At 52.5% G+C, this 14,955-nt stretch overlaps 1 protein-coding gene across 4 annotated transcripts in view; it reads left to right on the top strand.

Moving 5' to 3' along the window:
• The window catches only part of DDX31 (DEAD-box helicase 31), a 63,749-nt gene that overhangs the window by 1,403 nt on the left and 47,391 nt on the right, over positions 1–14,955 (top strand). For all 4 annotated transcript variants that reach the window (XM_053667763.1, XM_053667762.1, XM_053667764.1 and 1 more), the window contains exons 2-9: positions 3,847–4,103; positions 4,209–4,284; positions 5,169–5,212; positions 6,219–6,289; positions 7,101–7,165; positions 12,569–12,613; positions 13,805–13,846; positions 14,600–14,664. In XM_053667763.1, coding sequence (XP_053523738.1) covers positions 3,847–4,103; positions 4,209–4,284; positions 5,169–5,212; positions 6,219–6,289; positions 7,101–7,165; positions 12,569–12,613; positions 13,805–13,846; positions 14,600–14,664 — 665 coding nt within the window. The remainder of the gene's footprint in view (positions 1–3,846; positions 4,104–4,208; positions 4,285–5,168; positions 5,213–6,218; positions 6,290–7,100; positions 7,166–12,568; positions 12,614–13,804; positions 13,847–14,599; positions 14,665–14,955) is intronic.

Genomic DNA, 14,955 nt, shown 5'->3' on the forward strand with positions numbered 1-14,955 from the left:
AATAAAAAAATAAGTACCGTATTTTGCAGCGTATATTGCTCTCCCATGTATAATGTGCACCCATGTTTTTGGCCCAAACTTTCAGGAAAAAATCTTTGGTTTTAATTTTTTAATTCAATTTCTATTTGTATTTAGATACTCATTTTTTGTATTATAAAGGAATTTTAGCATCTATTTTTGGACATATTGTGACATATTTCAGGGTTTATTTTTGAGCATAATTAAAAACATTTATATAGATATGGAATTAGCACTGTACACGTATAATGCACACCCTTATTTTTCCCTCAAAAATTTGGGCCAAAAAAGTACTTGTCCACTGCAGAATGTGGTGTGTTGCTCTTGGCTGCATTCTTGTGTGATAGAATTGCTGCGTCGTGTCGGTGGGCACTTCCCTGGTGGCGGACACGGAGGGGGAGAGTTGACTGGACCTTTGAGTGTAAACGTAGGGTGTCTGGTTTGTGAGCATTTGCACTGCCGTGTGGAAGGGTGTTAATGAGGTGAGGACAAGTGTCTGTAGTGGCCTCATCTGCATCTGCATTTCCATTTGTGTCTTGAATGAGGATTGCGGGTGTGCTGAACTTGGATGGGTAGCCAGTGTACTGGGTTTCAAAAGACTTCGATGGCCTAAGTTATGCTAACACTGTGAAGAATGTGTTCTTATTATTAAGTTAATACAAATTTATTGTAGAAAATTTGGGAAGTTTTTTTTTTAATACACTCTTAACTCTGGTTAATATTTTGGTGCATATCCTTGTAGAAAACAACTCAAAACAAAATAGGGACCAGCTGGCCATGATGCTTTCTGACCAAACGGGATACAGTTCATAAAAGGCATTGCAGCATTATCTTCAGGGCTGTGGTGTTGATGACTGAGCAAAGCCTGGGCCCCTTGGTGATCCGGGGGTGGTGCGTGCGTGTCCCACCAGCAGCATCCTCTGAAAGTGCGGTGACATCGGCAGCTGTATGATAAATGAGACCATTCATGCAAGCATGTAGCATGCTACTTACACGTACTGAGCGTAAGAACTACTCAGTATGTTTACTTGACATCAAAGACATAGCATCTGGACTTCTGGAGCTAGTTGGGTCCCAGAGGTCACTGCTGTGACCCCCCCATTTTACAGGGTGGACACGGAGACTTAGAAGTGACTTGCCTAATATGTAACCGTTTTTCAGCAGCTCTAGATCTGTCCTTGCTCCTCTGTGCGCCGATGCCACCTCATGAAGCCTTCCTGTCCCCTGGCCGTAGGCCGTGGCGGTCTTTCTTATTGTGTGTTCTCGTGGCCCTTTGTGCGCACCTCTTCTCCAGGGTAGGCATCAGTTTGGGTTTCTGGTTTACCCTTTCTCTCTGCCTCGTGGGAGCCTGCGGCTCCCTCAAGGGCTCGGCTAACTTTCCAGCTTGTACCTTCAGGACCCAGCTGCCTGGCAGCTGCTGAGTGGTCAGTGTTTTAAATGACTGCACAGTGGAGCCTCGGTTCTCCAACTTGGTTTGTTCTGGAAGGCTGTTCAAGAAGTGAATTGTTTGAAAACTGATTCTCTTTTGTCGCCTGTGAGACACGTGACTGATCTTACAGGTATCAGCATGAAAGGGTTGGTGGGTCAAGATCCAAAGTTTGTTTGACAGCCAGGACGTTTTTACTGTGACCAGCATGGTGGAGAACCAAGTTGTTGGAGACAGGAGGCGTTTGAGAACCGAGGGTGGACTGTACATGCGTGGGGGGAGCTGATGAGCAGGAGGAAAGCATCCCCACTGTGGAAAGGAATAACCCCATTGTGTGTGATTAGTTCCCCTGACAAGTATTTATTGAGCACTTACTTTGTGTGAGATGCGGGCCAATGCAGGGGATGGCTGGGTGGACAAGTATTTATTGAGCACTTTACTTTGTGTGAGATGTGGGCCAATGCAGGGGATGGCTGGGTGGAGAGAAGAGGTCAGGGAAGGCTCTCCTGAGGGCCCAGGCCTCCTGGATCTGGAGGATTGGGACGAGGTAGCGAGCCAGAGGGAGGGTGGGAGACGTGGGGTGGGAACAGCATGAGCAGAGGCCCTGAGGAAGGAGGGAGAGTGTATAGGCTGGGGATTAAGGACTAGGACAGCAGAGGGTCCAGCTGAGAACAGTGAGGTGGGAGGAGCGAGATTCTAGAGGGCTTTGTAGGTCAAATTTCAGATTTTCGATTTCAGCCTGGTGGCTATAGGAAGCCTATTTCATACTGTGCTTGACTCTGAACAATCACTTTTAGAGAGAGATGTTGTCACAGTAAAGGGTGAGCTGGATGGTACAAGGTCTGAGGTCTGTGTCCTGGGTGGAGTATTGGGCCCAAGGAGGAAGGAGGAGAGGGATCATGAAATGCGAAGGAGAGTTATGCGGAGGAGGCTTATTCCTCGTGGCTGCAGAAAGCAAACCTCAGGCTCCCAGGTTCAAGGTGGCAGATCCTGAATGTCGGAAACAGTTTCCACACCACTAGAATTTAGTCAGCCTTGGGGGAGGGAGAACAGGAAGAGGAGGTGCGTGGGCAGCAACTGCAGGGCTGCCTGCGTGGGAAGCCTGTGCAAGGTGGGCGGGGCCTCTTGGCCCCTCTGCTCCCAGCCTCCGTGCTTCTGGGGGCAAAATCTGCACAGTTCACTCCGCCTTGCAGATGAGTCCGCAGACCTGAAATTTGACCTCATCTCTCACTTGAATCTGAAAATTTATGAATTTGGAACTTTGTAAAAATACACTCGCAAAAAGAAGTAGGTCAGTACTTTATTTAGTATGAATATTAAATATTGGAGGTTGTGTTTATTGGATTCCCCAGATACAGAAGATCTCATGGCTGCCGGGAACAAAGAACTGCTGTTCCTGGCAGGTCAGTCCGAAGCTGGCCGTCATGGCTGGAGCAGGCCCGTGTGTGAATGAAAGTTACATTTTATGATAAGAGGAAAAAAACATATCCCCAGAGAAACCCAAATTCCAGAATAACAAGCACTGGCTACTCACAGGGTGTTTTTATTTTCCGGTATAAATTGGAAGAGAAGGCCAAAGAAAATAGAGGAATTGGATGTTTCTTCTTCTGGGGGGAGTTTTGACAGCCTGTGCTGGACCACATTTGTGTTACGGAGATAAGCAACAGGCAGGAAAACACCTGGTGCTGTAGCCTGAAGTCAGCTATCGGGTGGGGAATCGAAAGGCCATTGGGGTGGGAAATAATGGCAGTAGAAGTGATGGATGGAGCGAGTTTCTCATTTGGAGTGGAAACGGCAGGCAGGGATTGTGTCCCGAGTCCGGGGGAGCATCTTGAGGGGAGAACGACAGAGATCCACGCACTCTGGGGTGGGGCAGTGCTGAAGGTTTCTGCTTCCTGGGTGTGAGCTGGGACTGGGCGTCACATGTCCCACATGCGGTCACCCACTGGCTTTGTTAAGGGGGAGGACAGATTGTTTGTCCAGCCCCCATTCTCATGTAAATGTTCCTGGCAGTACCCACTGACTTAGCGCACACACGTCACAGGTTGGCCTCTCTCTTCTATTAAGAGACTCGTTTGTTAACATTCAGCCCCAGAGTGTTTCTCCCTGTGTGACCCCCCCCCCCCATCTTGGTGGAGTTACAGTTAAAATGGATGGTGAGGTCTAGCAGATGAGTGAGCTGAGCTTTTGTGGGTGTTTTGGTTTTTCTTTTTTCGCTGTTGAAGGAAGAAAAACTGAGTCAAAGAGTCTGCTTGCAGACCAGCCGTAAACTGTTGCTTGACATATGTGGGGTAATGATCTCGGTGGGGAAGGCGCAGTTCGCGGGCAGTCAGGCTTCACTGAGGTCTGTCTTCACGGACTGATGCGTCTTTTCCTGCTCTTTCCTTTGGGGGTCATTGCAGCAAGCACAGGCCACGAAAAGAAAACGCCAGGCGTCCAGGCAGGCTCCCCCAGCAAAACGGAGGAATGAGGCGTCCTCTCTCCCAGCCAAGAAAACCGCTGTTAAAGAGACGCCAAGGACTTTGAAGGGAAAAGCAAAGAAGGTGTTTTCGCCAAAGAAGTCTTCAGCCAGTTCGAGTGGTAGAAACCAGGAGCAGAAGCCGGGCGTCAAGACCTCATCGTTGTTTAAAAACAACCCTGAGATCCCTCAGCTCCGCAGGTACGCCCAGGTGCAGGCGCCCCTCGGGAGTAAAAGGAGCTGAGTGTACTCTGCCTCCTTCTTGGTACATTGGAACTGATGCCGGGTTTTGTTCATCATTTGCAGACCCTTGGTCAAGCAGATGCAAGAAAATGTGTTTTCTTCAGAAGCTTTTCACGAGCTGGACCTCCACCCGCATTTGGTAAGTGTGCGCACCTGCGCATTGCGCTGTCGAGGGCCGTGCACACTCACCCACTCGGGGGTCTGAAAAGGCAGCTCTAGGGAGAAAAACCGGAGCATGGTGGTTTCTGCTCCAATGTACCCGCCCAAGCTCAGATCCATAAGACAGACGCTCTCCGGGGACCATCCCACGGAGCTCACGATGCTGTTCGCTGTGTCCCCACCCTCGCCCCTCTGTGGATAGAACGTGAGCCTCTCCTCACCCAGTTCAGTTCAGGACTGGGATCCACTTAGCGGGCTTTCAGTCGGCTGTGTCATTGCTGGCAGATGTGACAGGGAGGCTCTTCTGGTGGCAGGTGTCATAGTGACAGCAGGAGGGAACTGAGCTGCTTCTTGCTGTAAAGGGACGTCTGTAGTTACAAAGAATTGAAGGAAAACAACTATTTTAATGTGTATTTTCTGCAAACAAACGGTCACTTTTCTTTAACCACGAGTGAGTTTCTGGGCCCATTCAGGAGTAAGTAGAGGGAGGCACGTGCTCGGAGGGATTTCCTTTGCGCCAGTGGTCGCGGCCGCCCTCCCCCTTCGCGGCGGGCTACACGAGCCTCGTGCTACGCACGGCTTCTCGGCCCTGGTGCCAAGGACGTTCGGGGACGGCCTCTTGTTGTAGGATGTCGAGCAGCATCCCGAGACCCGACACACTCGTTGACAGTGACCAGCCCTCCCACACTGACGGCCGGAGCTTGTCCCCGGGTCACTGTGTTGGGCGACCCAGCTCTCGGACCCAGCGGAGAGCTGTTGGGTCCCAGTGATCAGTTCTCTCCCGTGGGGGCTGTTGGCACCGAGTACAGCTGTTCCAGAAAAGTGGTGCAGAACAGCATTTACGTTCTTCGTCTTCTCTTTCAGATTTCCACAATCAATGCGGTCTTGAACATATCTCATATGACCAGGTAAGAGGTCCGGGCCAGTCCTGGTTCTTTCTAGGATTGAAGTGGGTAAAAGCGTATGAGGTCTGAATTGCCTGTGGCGGATGGAGCCAAGCTGTCTGTTAATGGTAGGGAGCAGTGAGCAGTGCTGGGTGATGGCCGTCAAGGGCTTCACGCGCCCTCAGCCGCTCCCCCGCCCTCCCGCCCCAGCTTCAAGTGGGGAGACTGGTCCCGTGTAACTCCGCTTTCGGTGACCGGCTGTTCGAGGTGTCTGTACGGAGGCTGGTCCTCCTGGGATCTCACAGTGGTCGTGCTTCCTGGGAAGGCTCCGTTACAGACATTACAGACACGGGACTCACTGTGCCATTTCTTAGTGGTGAGGGTCAGCAGCAGAACAGGAGTAAATACTTGGAAGTAAAAAATACGAATATTGAAGAATAGAGCAAGCCCCCCTTCCCGTGTTTTTGTTCAGTTCTGTCACCCAGGCTTCAGTGATTTCTGTCCCTCCGTTGTTGGGTTTTGCGTGCACATGTAGACACACGCCCCAGCACGTCCCTCCAGGGACCCCGTGGTTTTCTGGAGAGGAAGCATCAGTTCCGGCTCTCCAGGGGGCCCCCAGCTTCCTTTTACTCTTCTGCTTGGGAAGCTTCCTGGAACGTTGGTGCAGCGTTTCCTGGTCCCTCTCATGGAAGGCAGGAGAGAGTCACGTGCTTTCGCTGTAGTTCCAGGTTGTCGTCATGCCTGTCCAGTCTTTGTTTATCATGAGCATAGTGGAGTGGCCAATCTCGGGTTTGCCTCGATATTTTCAGCGAAGTCCCCGGACTTTAACTGAGGTTTTAGTCCTGGTCATCAGAAGTTTCTCAGCATCTTCCCTTGCGTGTTTAGGCAACTTCTGAGGGGGCATTTGGGGCCCCTCAGAAGACCGAAGCATGGGGCCGTCGCCCTCTGTGCCCTGTGTCTGCCCGTACACGTGAGTGCGTGCTGCGTTACAGATAATCATGTGTGTGTTCTCTCCCGTGCGTGGCCCCAGCGTTCAGAAGCAGAGCATTCCCATGTTGCTGGAAGGCAGAGATGCTCTCGTGAGATCCCAGACCGGCTCAGGTCAGTCGTCACTGAGTTTCTGCGTTCCCGCAAGGGGGGCTCAGGCCACGGCTGTGCAGCAGACCATGTAGTAAGGTGGCTGTTCAGGGTGGGGGGCAGAGGCCACGCTTGCTTTTGCTGAGAGCCCAGACCTGGTTCACATGGGGACAGGAAGGGGGCCACGGCAGGAGCCATGGCAGGAAGCATCTGGAAGAGGTCAGGTTCTGTTCTCCTTCCTTGGAACCCGTCTTGGGGCCGTCCACGGCAATGAACATTTTCTGGGCGCTAACCCCAGCCCCGACATTAGCACACGCCACTTGGACGCCCATCGCTTGTTCTGGCATGGGACCCCGAGCAGCCTGCCGTGCTCTTCTGGTCCTCGTGTGCCCCCCTGGCCTCACAGTGCCACCCCCGTACCCCCCCTCTCCACTCCTCAGCCTCCACTCAGGTGGGTGGGGCTGGGGCTCAGACAACTCCTCCCCACAGTAGCTCCACAGAGCACCTCGTCAGCTTGACCCCCGTGCTCCTCTGAGAGGTCAGGACCCTTCACGGGAGTACATGTTGCTCTGGAGACAGCCCCCAGGTGGCCCTGTGGTGTAGCTTAGGGAGCGTGTCCCTGTTAGAGAGAGGAGTGGTGGAAGCTGCTGGTCTCGTAGAGGTGGGGCTGAGTGACGAGGAGTGTGGCAGAGGGGTGAGCCCCATCCCGCCCGTCCTGGGCGAGTGCCTTCGCTCCCCTCCCCAGATGGAGCGCCGCCCACGAGGAGCAGGCTGCTTTCCCGCACCGTCGCCCACAGGGGCTCTGCCTTTACTTACTTTTGTACTTTTTTAAAAGGTAAAACTCTTGCCTATTGCATCCCGGTGGTCCAGTCCCTTCAAGCGATGAAAACAAAGATACAGGTGAGTGTCCAGTGTGTGTTTCTGCTGTTCATTAGTGCGGGAGAGGCCGTCCACCTGAAGCCCGGCGGTAGCCTTTGGGTCCAAAAGAAGCCGTTGCCATGGAGCAGGAACCACTCCTCTTTTTAATTGATTCGTTACACAGGTGGCGCTGCCTCTGCAGGTGGGCCCGGAGCGCGTTTCACTGCCGTCACAGTGGGTCTGATGGCACCGGGTGTCCACCTTGGCGCCAGGTGCTATGCCTGTGTGCTCTTCTCGAATCTGTAACCGCCTTGGTGCTGCAGAGGTGGTGGTGCCACAGTTGCCCCAGGTGGGGGTTGGGGAAGTGCAGTGGCCTGGCCAGACCCGGTGGCAAGCTCGGGGAGCCGTGTCCCCGCATCACTCTCTGAGGAAGGCGGCCCCTCCTGAAGCGCAGACGTGGGACTAAGCTCCCAGTTAGCAAGTCTGACAGCGGGGCCACCTGGTACCAGCATTTCTAGAACTTGTTTTTAGTCGTGAAACATGCAGTTGGCCCCTGGGCTCTTTGCATCCCTGGAGGGCCAGTCGCCCGCCACGCTCCATCGCGTAGGTGTCATCTCTGAGCCTGGCCCAGAGTCCCCGGATGTATCCTGGTCAGTCTTGGGAGACAACGGCGAGGTCAGAACAGGGAGTGAGGTGGGCTCCCGGACAGATGCGACGAGCTCATTGGCTCCCTTTGTCTCAGTTTGGACAAACAGAATCAGACATGCATCGAGCCTGCCTGGTAATTTCAGTGCCAAAGTAAGTAATGAGAGTGTTGGGTTAGAGCCCATAACCTAAAACAAATATGCACGAGTCCAAAGTGGTAAGTGGAAATTACTGAACATGGGGGATCCCTTTCTCGTGGTGGGATTCCAAAGGGTGGGCATAGGACAAGTGATGGAAGCAGAACATCAGTGTTTGATAGACGCGGCGAACACGCAGGGGAGGGGGTGCCACAGACACGAGCCGTCACCGGCCGGGCCACGGGCGCAACTGTGCAACAGCATGGGGTGTTGGGCATGGTTCTGGAGCGTCTCCCCTCGAAGCACATCCTCGTCACACGGGGAAGCAGCGGGAAGTCGGCTGTCCCGCCCTACCTGGGCAGTCAGGGTCAGCGCCGCCAGATCAGGCGTCCTCCCGTGTCTCCTGCGAGTCTCACAGAGGACGCAGCTCCACCTGGGTGGTTTCCTGCCCAAAGCGCTGACACAGCCTGAGTTCAATCCCAGGCAAACAGCAGACACACCAAACCAAGGGACACTACAGTGCAGCCGGCCAGTGTGCTTCACAACCGTCAGGATCGCAGAAGACAAGGGGGTGCCGAGGGACTCCCCAGGTGCAGAGACAGCGGAGGTGCGCCAGGGCGGAGGTGCGCCAGGGCGGTGCCGCGCGTGGTCCTGCGCTGGGCCCGGTCCGGCGAGAGGGCCTGCCGGGCCAGCTGGGGGCGCGCCCGAGGCCTGCGGGCCGCTGGCCGGTGTTTGATCGGTGCTGGCCTCCCGGGGCTCGTCCTTGTCCTGTGATTTCGAGAATCAGTGCCATATAAGGAAGCTGGGGGAAGTGCTGAGGGCGGTTCTTTGTACCATTCGTAAAATTCTTTTGTAAGTCTAACTTATTTCAAAATGAGTAAATTCAAATTTTATTTAAACTTCATAGAAGTAATTTTAATTCAATAAAACAGAAATCCCGCACAGTGATCCGAACGGTAGAACCTTTGAGAGCCATACCAAAATGGTGTTTTATCCGGTTACTTGTGAACCTGTGTTCTTGCCCTGTGGACTCAGAAAAGGCAGGTGACAAAGCTGCATGGGCAGTGTGACACCAGCTCCATTGGGGATAATGATCAGGGTGTGTGTCTTCACCTGAAAAGGCGAGAAAGATTCTTGTCAAACTGTCAATGCTGGGTTTCTCTGAAGTGGACCTGTGAGGATTTGATTTCCTGCAGGGGCTGACCTTTCCTCCCCACTGGCCCTCACAGGGACAGAGCCCCTGCCCAGGGCTTCCTCGGCCGTGTACTTGGGACATGGAGGGGAAACAGTAGTACCCCAGCGATGCTGGGGGCGGGCGCTCACCCACTTAGAGACTCCAAGAGAAGTTGCTAGTGGGTTCTAGTTCATTCCGGGTCAGAGAGCTGGGAGGTTTGAGCTGCCGTGGGTCCTGCAGTGTGGCTGGTGACCTGAGGACGGGAGGAAGGCCATCACACTCCGAACGGAGCCCGAGTCTGGTGTGAGGCAACCCCCTCGGCCCTCTGTGCCTCTCTCCTGTGGGGAGGATAAAGGGCATCTAGTGACTGGTGGGCCTGCTCGGTGTTAGCTGTCACCGTCTGCGACACGCCCACATGGCCGGTGCGAAGGACAGCAGCTTGATTCACCGATAGAGCCCTTAACAAGCCAGATCGTTGTTTTCTGTGCTCAAGTGTCTTTTAATGTCGGTAACAGCCCATTCTATTGGAGAGTGAAATCATCTGTAGAAAGAGTTTTCCGAGCGCTAATTTAACTCACTCATTTCAAGTACTTGTCAATAGAGGTCCGTGGAGTTCATTGTAAAACGGTTTGGCTGTAAAACCACATGAGGAGGCGGCAGCAAACCCAGGGCACCCAGCAGAGTCTGCAGTGATTTCAGGTGGAAGGGGATGGGCCTTCCTGCTGTGTTTTCGCTTCCAGCTACTTTGGCTCTTATTTTTTTTAACGTCACGTCCATCCCCTCCCCTCACTACTGCCCTGCGAGGAGTTGGTTCTTCCTTCTTCCTGTCTGGGCGCCAGCACCATTTCAGAAACCCTGAAACGCCAGGGTCTCCTGACACTGTCCTGCGGCACGCTGACCCCAGCATGCTAACCTGTTTGCTGCTCCTCGCCGGGGCCTCGGCGCGGCCTTGCTGCACTGGTGGCGAGCACAGATGGCCCTGGTTTGAATTTCAGGTCCTTTTCTCCTTGTGGGCAGATGTCTCTGATGCAGAACATGAAAACCGTGCTTGTGATGGAGTTTGCTGCTGGGCCTGCCCCTTGCCTCCCCACCCATGGCGTTGTGAGCCACCCACTGTCCGCGAGCACTTGGAGGGGGAGGCACCGTGGATTTCAGGGCCTTCCTCAGATACCTTCTAGTTGTACTATTACTACTGTCCTGCTGCTACTGTTGTTTTCAGATGGAGTGTACGTGGTAAAAACTTAAACAGTACCGAAAAGTCGTCGTGAAGGGCACGTCCTTCCACCCCCCACCTGCCTGAGTGTGACGTCTCTGTCGAGATGCAGTAGTCCTTGTCACCGGTCTCTCGTCTGTCCTCCAGGGGTATTCTGTTCATAGGAAGCAGATATGAATATGTGTAGGTTCTCTTGCCCCTTTCATGGAAGTTTTTATTTCTTCGTTTGATACACAAACGATCCCTGCTATGCATGATGCCAGGGGCCCTGCTTTTGTTCACCTAGCATGTTTTGGGGACAGCTGCTCACAGTAAGCACCGCGTTGCGCTCCGCTGTGTTTAAAGGGCTGCCTGGCCCCAACAGCTATGGCTCAGTGGGTTGGGCGTCCATCCGCAGAGCAAAAGGTTGCCAGTTTGATCCTTGGTCACGGCACATGTCAGGGATTCAGGTTCGATCCCGGCCAGGGCACATACAAGAAGCAACCTATTGATGTTTCTCCCTCACATACCCTCCTCCCTCTCCTCCCTCCTTTCCCCTCTCTCTAAAAGTAAATAAAATCTTTTTGAAAAAATGAATAGAGGGCTGCCTTGTATCCTACCGTGTGTAAGTACAGTAAGTTACTGAGCCTTCCCCACGTTGGTGGGGTTTACAATTTGTTCAGTGTTTTGCTGCAAACCAGGGCTATATAAACATTCCACAGTCTGGAAAATACAACTTAATCGCACACAAGGCATCTCTTAGAGAAAGCCCTGAAAGTGGAACTTGCATTTTTATTTGATAGATAACGTCAAAGCTGGCCGTTTAAGGGGTTAGAGCAGGTTGCGTCTTCACCAGCAGTTGCAGGGCTCCTGCTTGCTCCTGCGGGGTCGGCGCCCAGCTGCCCAGGTGCGCTCGTCCAGTAGGGAGAACACGGGGTTGCAGTGCCGGCTGGACTTGCTCTTAGGGGGAGGTGAACATCCTTCCCGCGTGTAGAAGCTGCAGTTTGAGTCCTTCCATAAACTGGCTGCTTCCGGCCCCCCGCCGTGTGACCTGTCGGTGGTTCCATCTCCACGTGCAGTGGGATGCAGGCCCTTCCGTGTGTGGCACGGTTTCCCTGTTGTCATCTCACTCTTGGTCTCGTTCCACCCTGTAGTCTGAGCTCCTGTGTAGTAAAATGCATTGGTGCTTTACTGTTTCTGAGTCTTACATCGTCTGTAAAAAGGCCAACCTAATTCCAACTTAATTTTTTCTAAAATGACCATTGAATAAGCCATTTTCCCTGATATAAAGTGCTCCTTATTTCCTGAACTTTTCTCTGAATTTAATTCTGTTCTAGACTGTATTTGCCACTGTAATCTCTTATGTGCCAGAAGCAATCTTTAAAAACTACCGTCGATTTAAATTGTTTCAGCATCTGATGTTTTTCAGGAGTGTCTTATTTTAGCACATTTACTTTCCCGTATGAACTTTGAGGTCACCTTGTGTAATTACATGTTATATGCATGTATACGCACATACTTTGTTAAAATTGCATCACGTTTGATTTGGTTAGGGAGAATCACCTTGCATGTAATACTATCCAAGAGCAGGAAACATCTGTCCACTTACTCAAGTTTTGTTTTATGCTTCTCAGAGTTATTTTTAAATTCTCATTATGTGGATTTTGTACATTTGGTACTTTTAGGTTTTAGACATTTTTAAAGTTTATTCTTACCTATTTTTTAAAAAGATTTATTTATTTTTAGAAGGTAAGAAAGGGAGAGAAGCATCAGGTGGTTGCCTTTTGCAAACCTCCTTTTGGGGACCTGGTCTGTAACCCAGGCATGTGCCCTGACTGGGAATCAAACCAGCGACCCTTGGGTTCACAGGCTGGTGCTCAGTCCACTGAGCCACACCAGCCAGGGCTGTTCTTACCCTCTTTGTTACTGTTATAAGTGTGGTTTTTTTTCCTTTGTATTTTCTCACTTTCTACATTATGGAAAGCAGTTGAGTTTTATATATTCATTTTGCATTCAGTTAATTGTCTGTTTTGTAATAGACTTTCAAGTGATTTTTTAAAAGAATTTTGTTTTAGGATTACAGTATCTGCTAATGATGACAGTTTGATCTCCTGTTTTTCAGACTTACACACATTCCTTTCTCTTGTCTGATCGCATGAGCCAGAACCTCGGAACGGGGTTCTTGTCCCTTTCCTTCAAAGAGACTGCTTGTGACATTCCACCAGGGGCCACCCCCGAGTCCTGCCGTTGGGACTCCTGTGCCCTTCACTCAGGGTGTTTCTTCTCTCTGCCCACAGCGCAGCGACGGCCCCTACGCTCTGGTGCTCGTGCCCACGAGGGAGGTAAGCAGTCTGCGCTCGGATGGGCCGTGGGCAGGTGTTTTCAGGGGCGTCCTGCTGGGCCTGTGACATGGCGTTACCAGTATTTTTCTCTTGAGCACATAAACCACGGCGCCTTTTCCTTTGCCTGGGAACCACCCTTCTGGCTCCTGACGAGAAAACGGCAGGTGCTCTTTCAGAGTCGGGGGTCAGGTTCCGTTACCTAAAAACGAACCACGCTGCAGATGTTTGTCCTTCCGGAAGAAATTTAAATAATCACATTTTTGTACTTTCCCCTCAACTTAATTCAAAAATTAAAGCAGTTGACTCTGAAAATGAACTTTTCTTTTTAAGAAGCTACTTTATCAAAAAATGTTCCTAAGTGTTAAGCTCCTGGTAGTTTTCTTCTTTCTTGGTAGGAACCTTTTATCGGATGTATTTTATTTGCCTACAGAGGCAGTTTCAGACCAGAGTCCGTCTTCCTCCCGCAGACGCTAGCTTCCCTGCAGGGCCCCGCCCGCTCAGTCCCACAAAGAGGCCGGCAAGGCTCTTCAGACTGTCACAGCCGCCACGCAGCCACGTCCCGATGTGGCCATGTCCCGATGCGTCGTGCACGTGTCCTTGGGAGAAGGCGTCGTGGAGGGGCTTTTGGTGGTGGTTGACGGTCGAGCCCACATTTCTCCCATTTCCTCCGGGCTTGTGGTTTCGTTCCTCTCATAGGTGGAGGAACGGCCACCTCTTGGCCGTCAGCTGTCGCTCCCCCGCACGTCCCCGGGTGTCATCATGTCATCTTTGTCATTTCTGAAGGCAGACCTGGTCCGTGGCTGTTCTGGTGTCCCAATTGACCTGCAGTTGGTACCCGTCTCCTCCCGAAGGGAGCCGGGCTCAGGCCGAGGCTGCTGTGCTCCCCGTCTCGGCGGCGCTCGTGGGCGTCCGGGCCAGCAGGGGGCGCACAGCACACGGTTTTGGGGTCCGTCCGAGGGATGGTTGCTGCCACACACACACACACACACACTCACTCACTCACACCATGTGAGGGCCTCACATGGGACCTCACAGTGGGACGCCTGTCACGTCAGTTCCGTGATGGGATTTTTTTTTCTTAAAAATCTTGGACTTGTGGTACAACTTTAGATCCTGATCACTTTACACAGTCGAAATTTAACACAAAAGGAAGAAGAGATCTTGCTCATTCTAACTTTCTGATATTTGCAGCTGGCTCTACAAAGCTTCGACACTTTCCAGAAACTGCTCAAGGTAAGGCCTGCCGGGAGTTCAGCTTCATCTTTTTTCCCTGACTTTTTGAGGAAAGAGAAATATACTATAGTCTTTTCTTTATTGTCAGAGCTAGGAATTGTTCTGATTTCCCTTTTCTCCCTGGATGTCTCTGCTCTTCCCAAGTATGGTCTGTGGGCTTTTACTGATGTAAACTCTAGTAGCTACCTGTTCTTACTTTAGAAGATTGCTGGTATTTTCTGGTGCTTAAAGTTTCATCTACCTGTCACGGTCCCCAGCAAGTCACACACAGATGTCCCCCGTCGGGGTCTAGGGCAGAGCAGCCGGCAGCGCTGCCGGCGGAGTTTAAGGAGAGAGTGAGGCTGCGGAGCTGAAGCCGGCAGGCCACCCAGCGGGCTGGAGATGCGGCCTCTCCCTCCTGTCGTCAGGGTGGGGGCGGGGAGGGCGGTGCTAAATCATCTTAACCAGGACTGAGGAAAGGAAGGTGGCAGACTCTGTTCGACCCAGGCTCCTTGGACAAAGGCGGAGAAGCTGCTTGAATTGTTTCAAAAACTTCCATTTCTGCCTCTGCGTTGGAAGGTGGTCACATGGCCCCACTGCAGGTTCTTGCTGCTAGTGGCCTGGGGGTGACCGTGCCCGAGTCCCATCGGCACAGCGACACCTTGTGCGGTAGAGGCCTGAGGCCCCGCCCGGCGTCTCTGGGGACGGTGCAGAGGCAGTCTGCACGCGTGCGGCATGGGGGCGCCTGCTGACGCCGGTCTGATGTCTCTCTAGCCATTTACCTGGATTGTGCCTGGAGTGCTCATGGGCGGAGAGAAGAAGAAGTCCGAAAAGGCCAGGTACGGGAGGCCTGTCTGTCTGCCCCCACTGACTCTGTCTGTCCTGCCTTCCTGTGTGATACAACCTGGTCCCTCTAAACCTGCAGAGTGCCCCGCCTTAGACTGGGCCTGTCCTGTGTGCAGGGCAGAGTGGGGCGGCAGGGAGTAGTCCCCTCTAGCCAGAGCTGTTGTTAAAATAAGGTGAACCTACAGGGGCTCCTTTCTGATGTGCTCATGACCTTCTTAACTCCTCCCTGCCCCCGCAGGCCCCCTTGTTTGTTGTGTGTCCCCTTTAGTGGCTCCCTTTTGGGA

Source organism: Artibeus jamaicensis, unplaced genomic scaffold (genome assembly GCF_021234435.1).
Source record: "Artibeus jamaicensis isolate MK-2021 breed Jamaican fruit bat unplaced genomic scaffold, CSHL_Jam_final contig_471, whole genome shotgun sequence".
In the NCBI taxonomy this organism is placed as follows: Eukaryota; Metazoa; Chordata; class Mammalia; order Chiroptera; family Phyllostomidae; genus Artibeus; species Artibeus jamaicensis.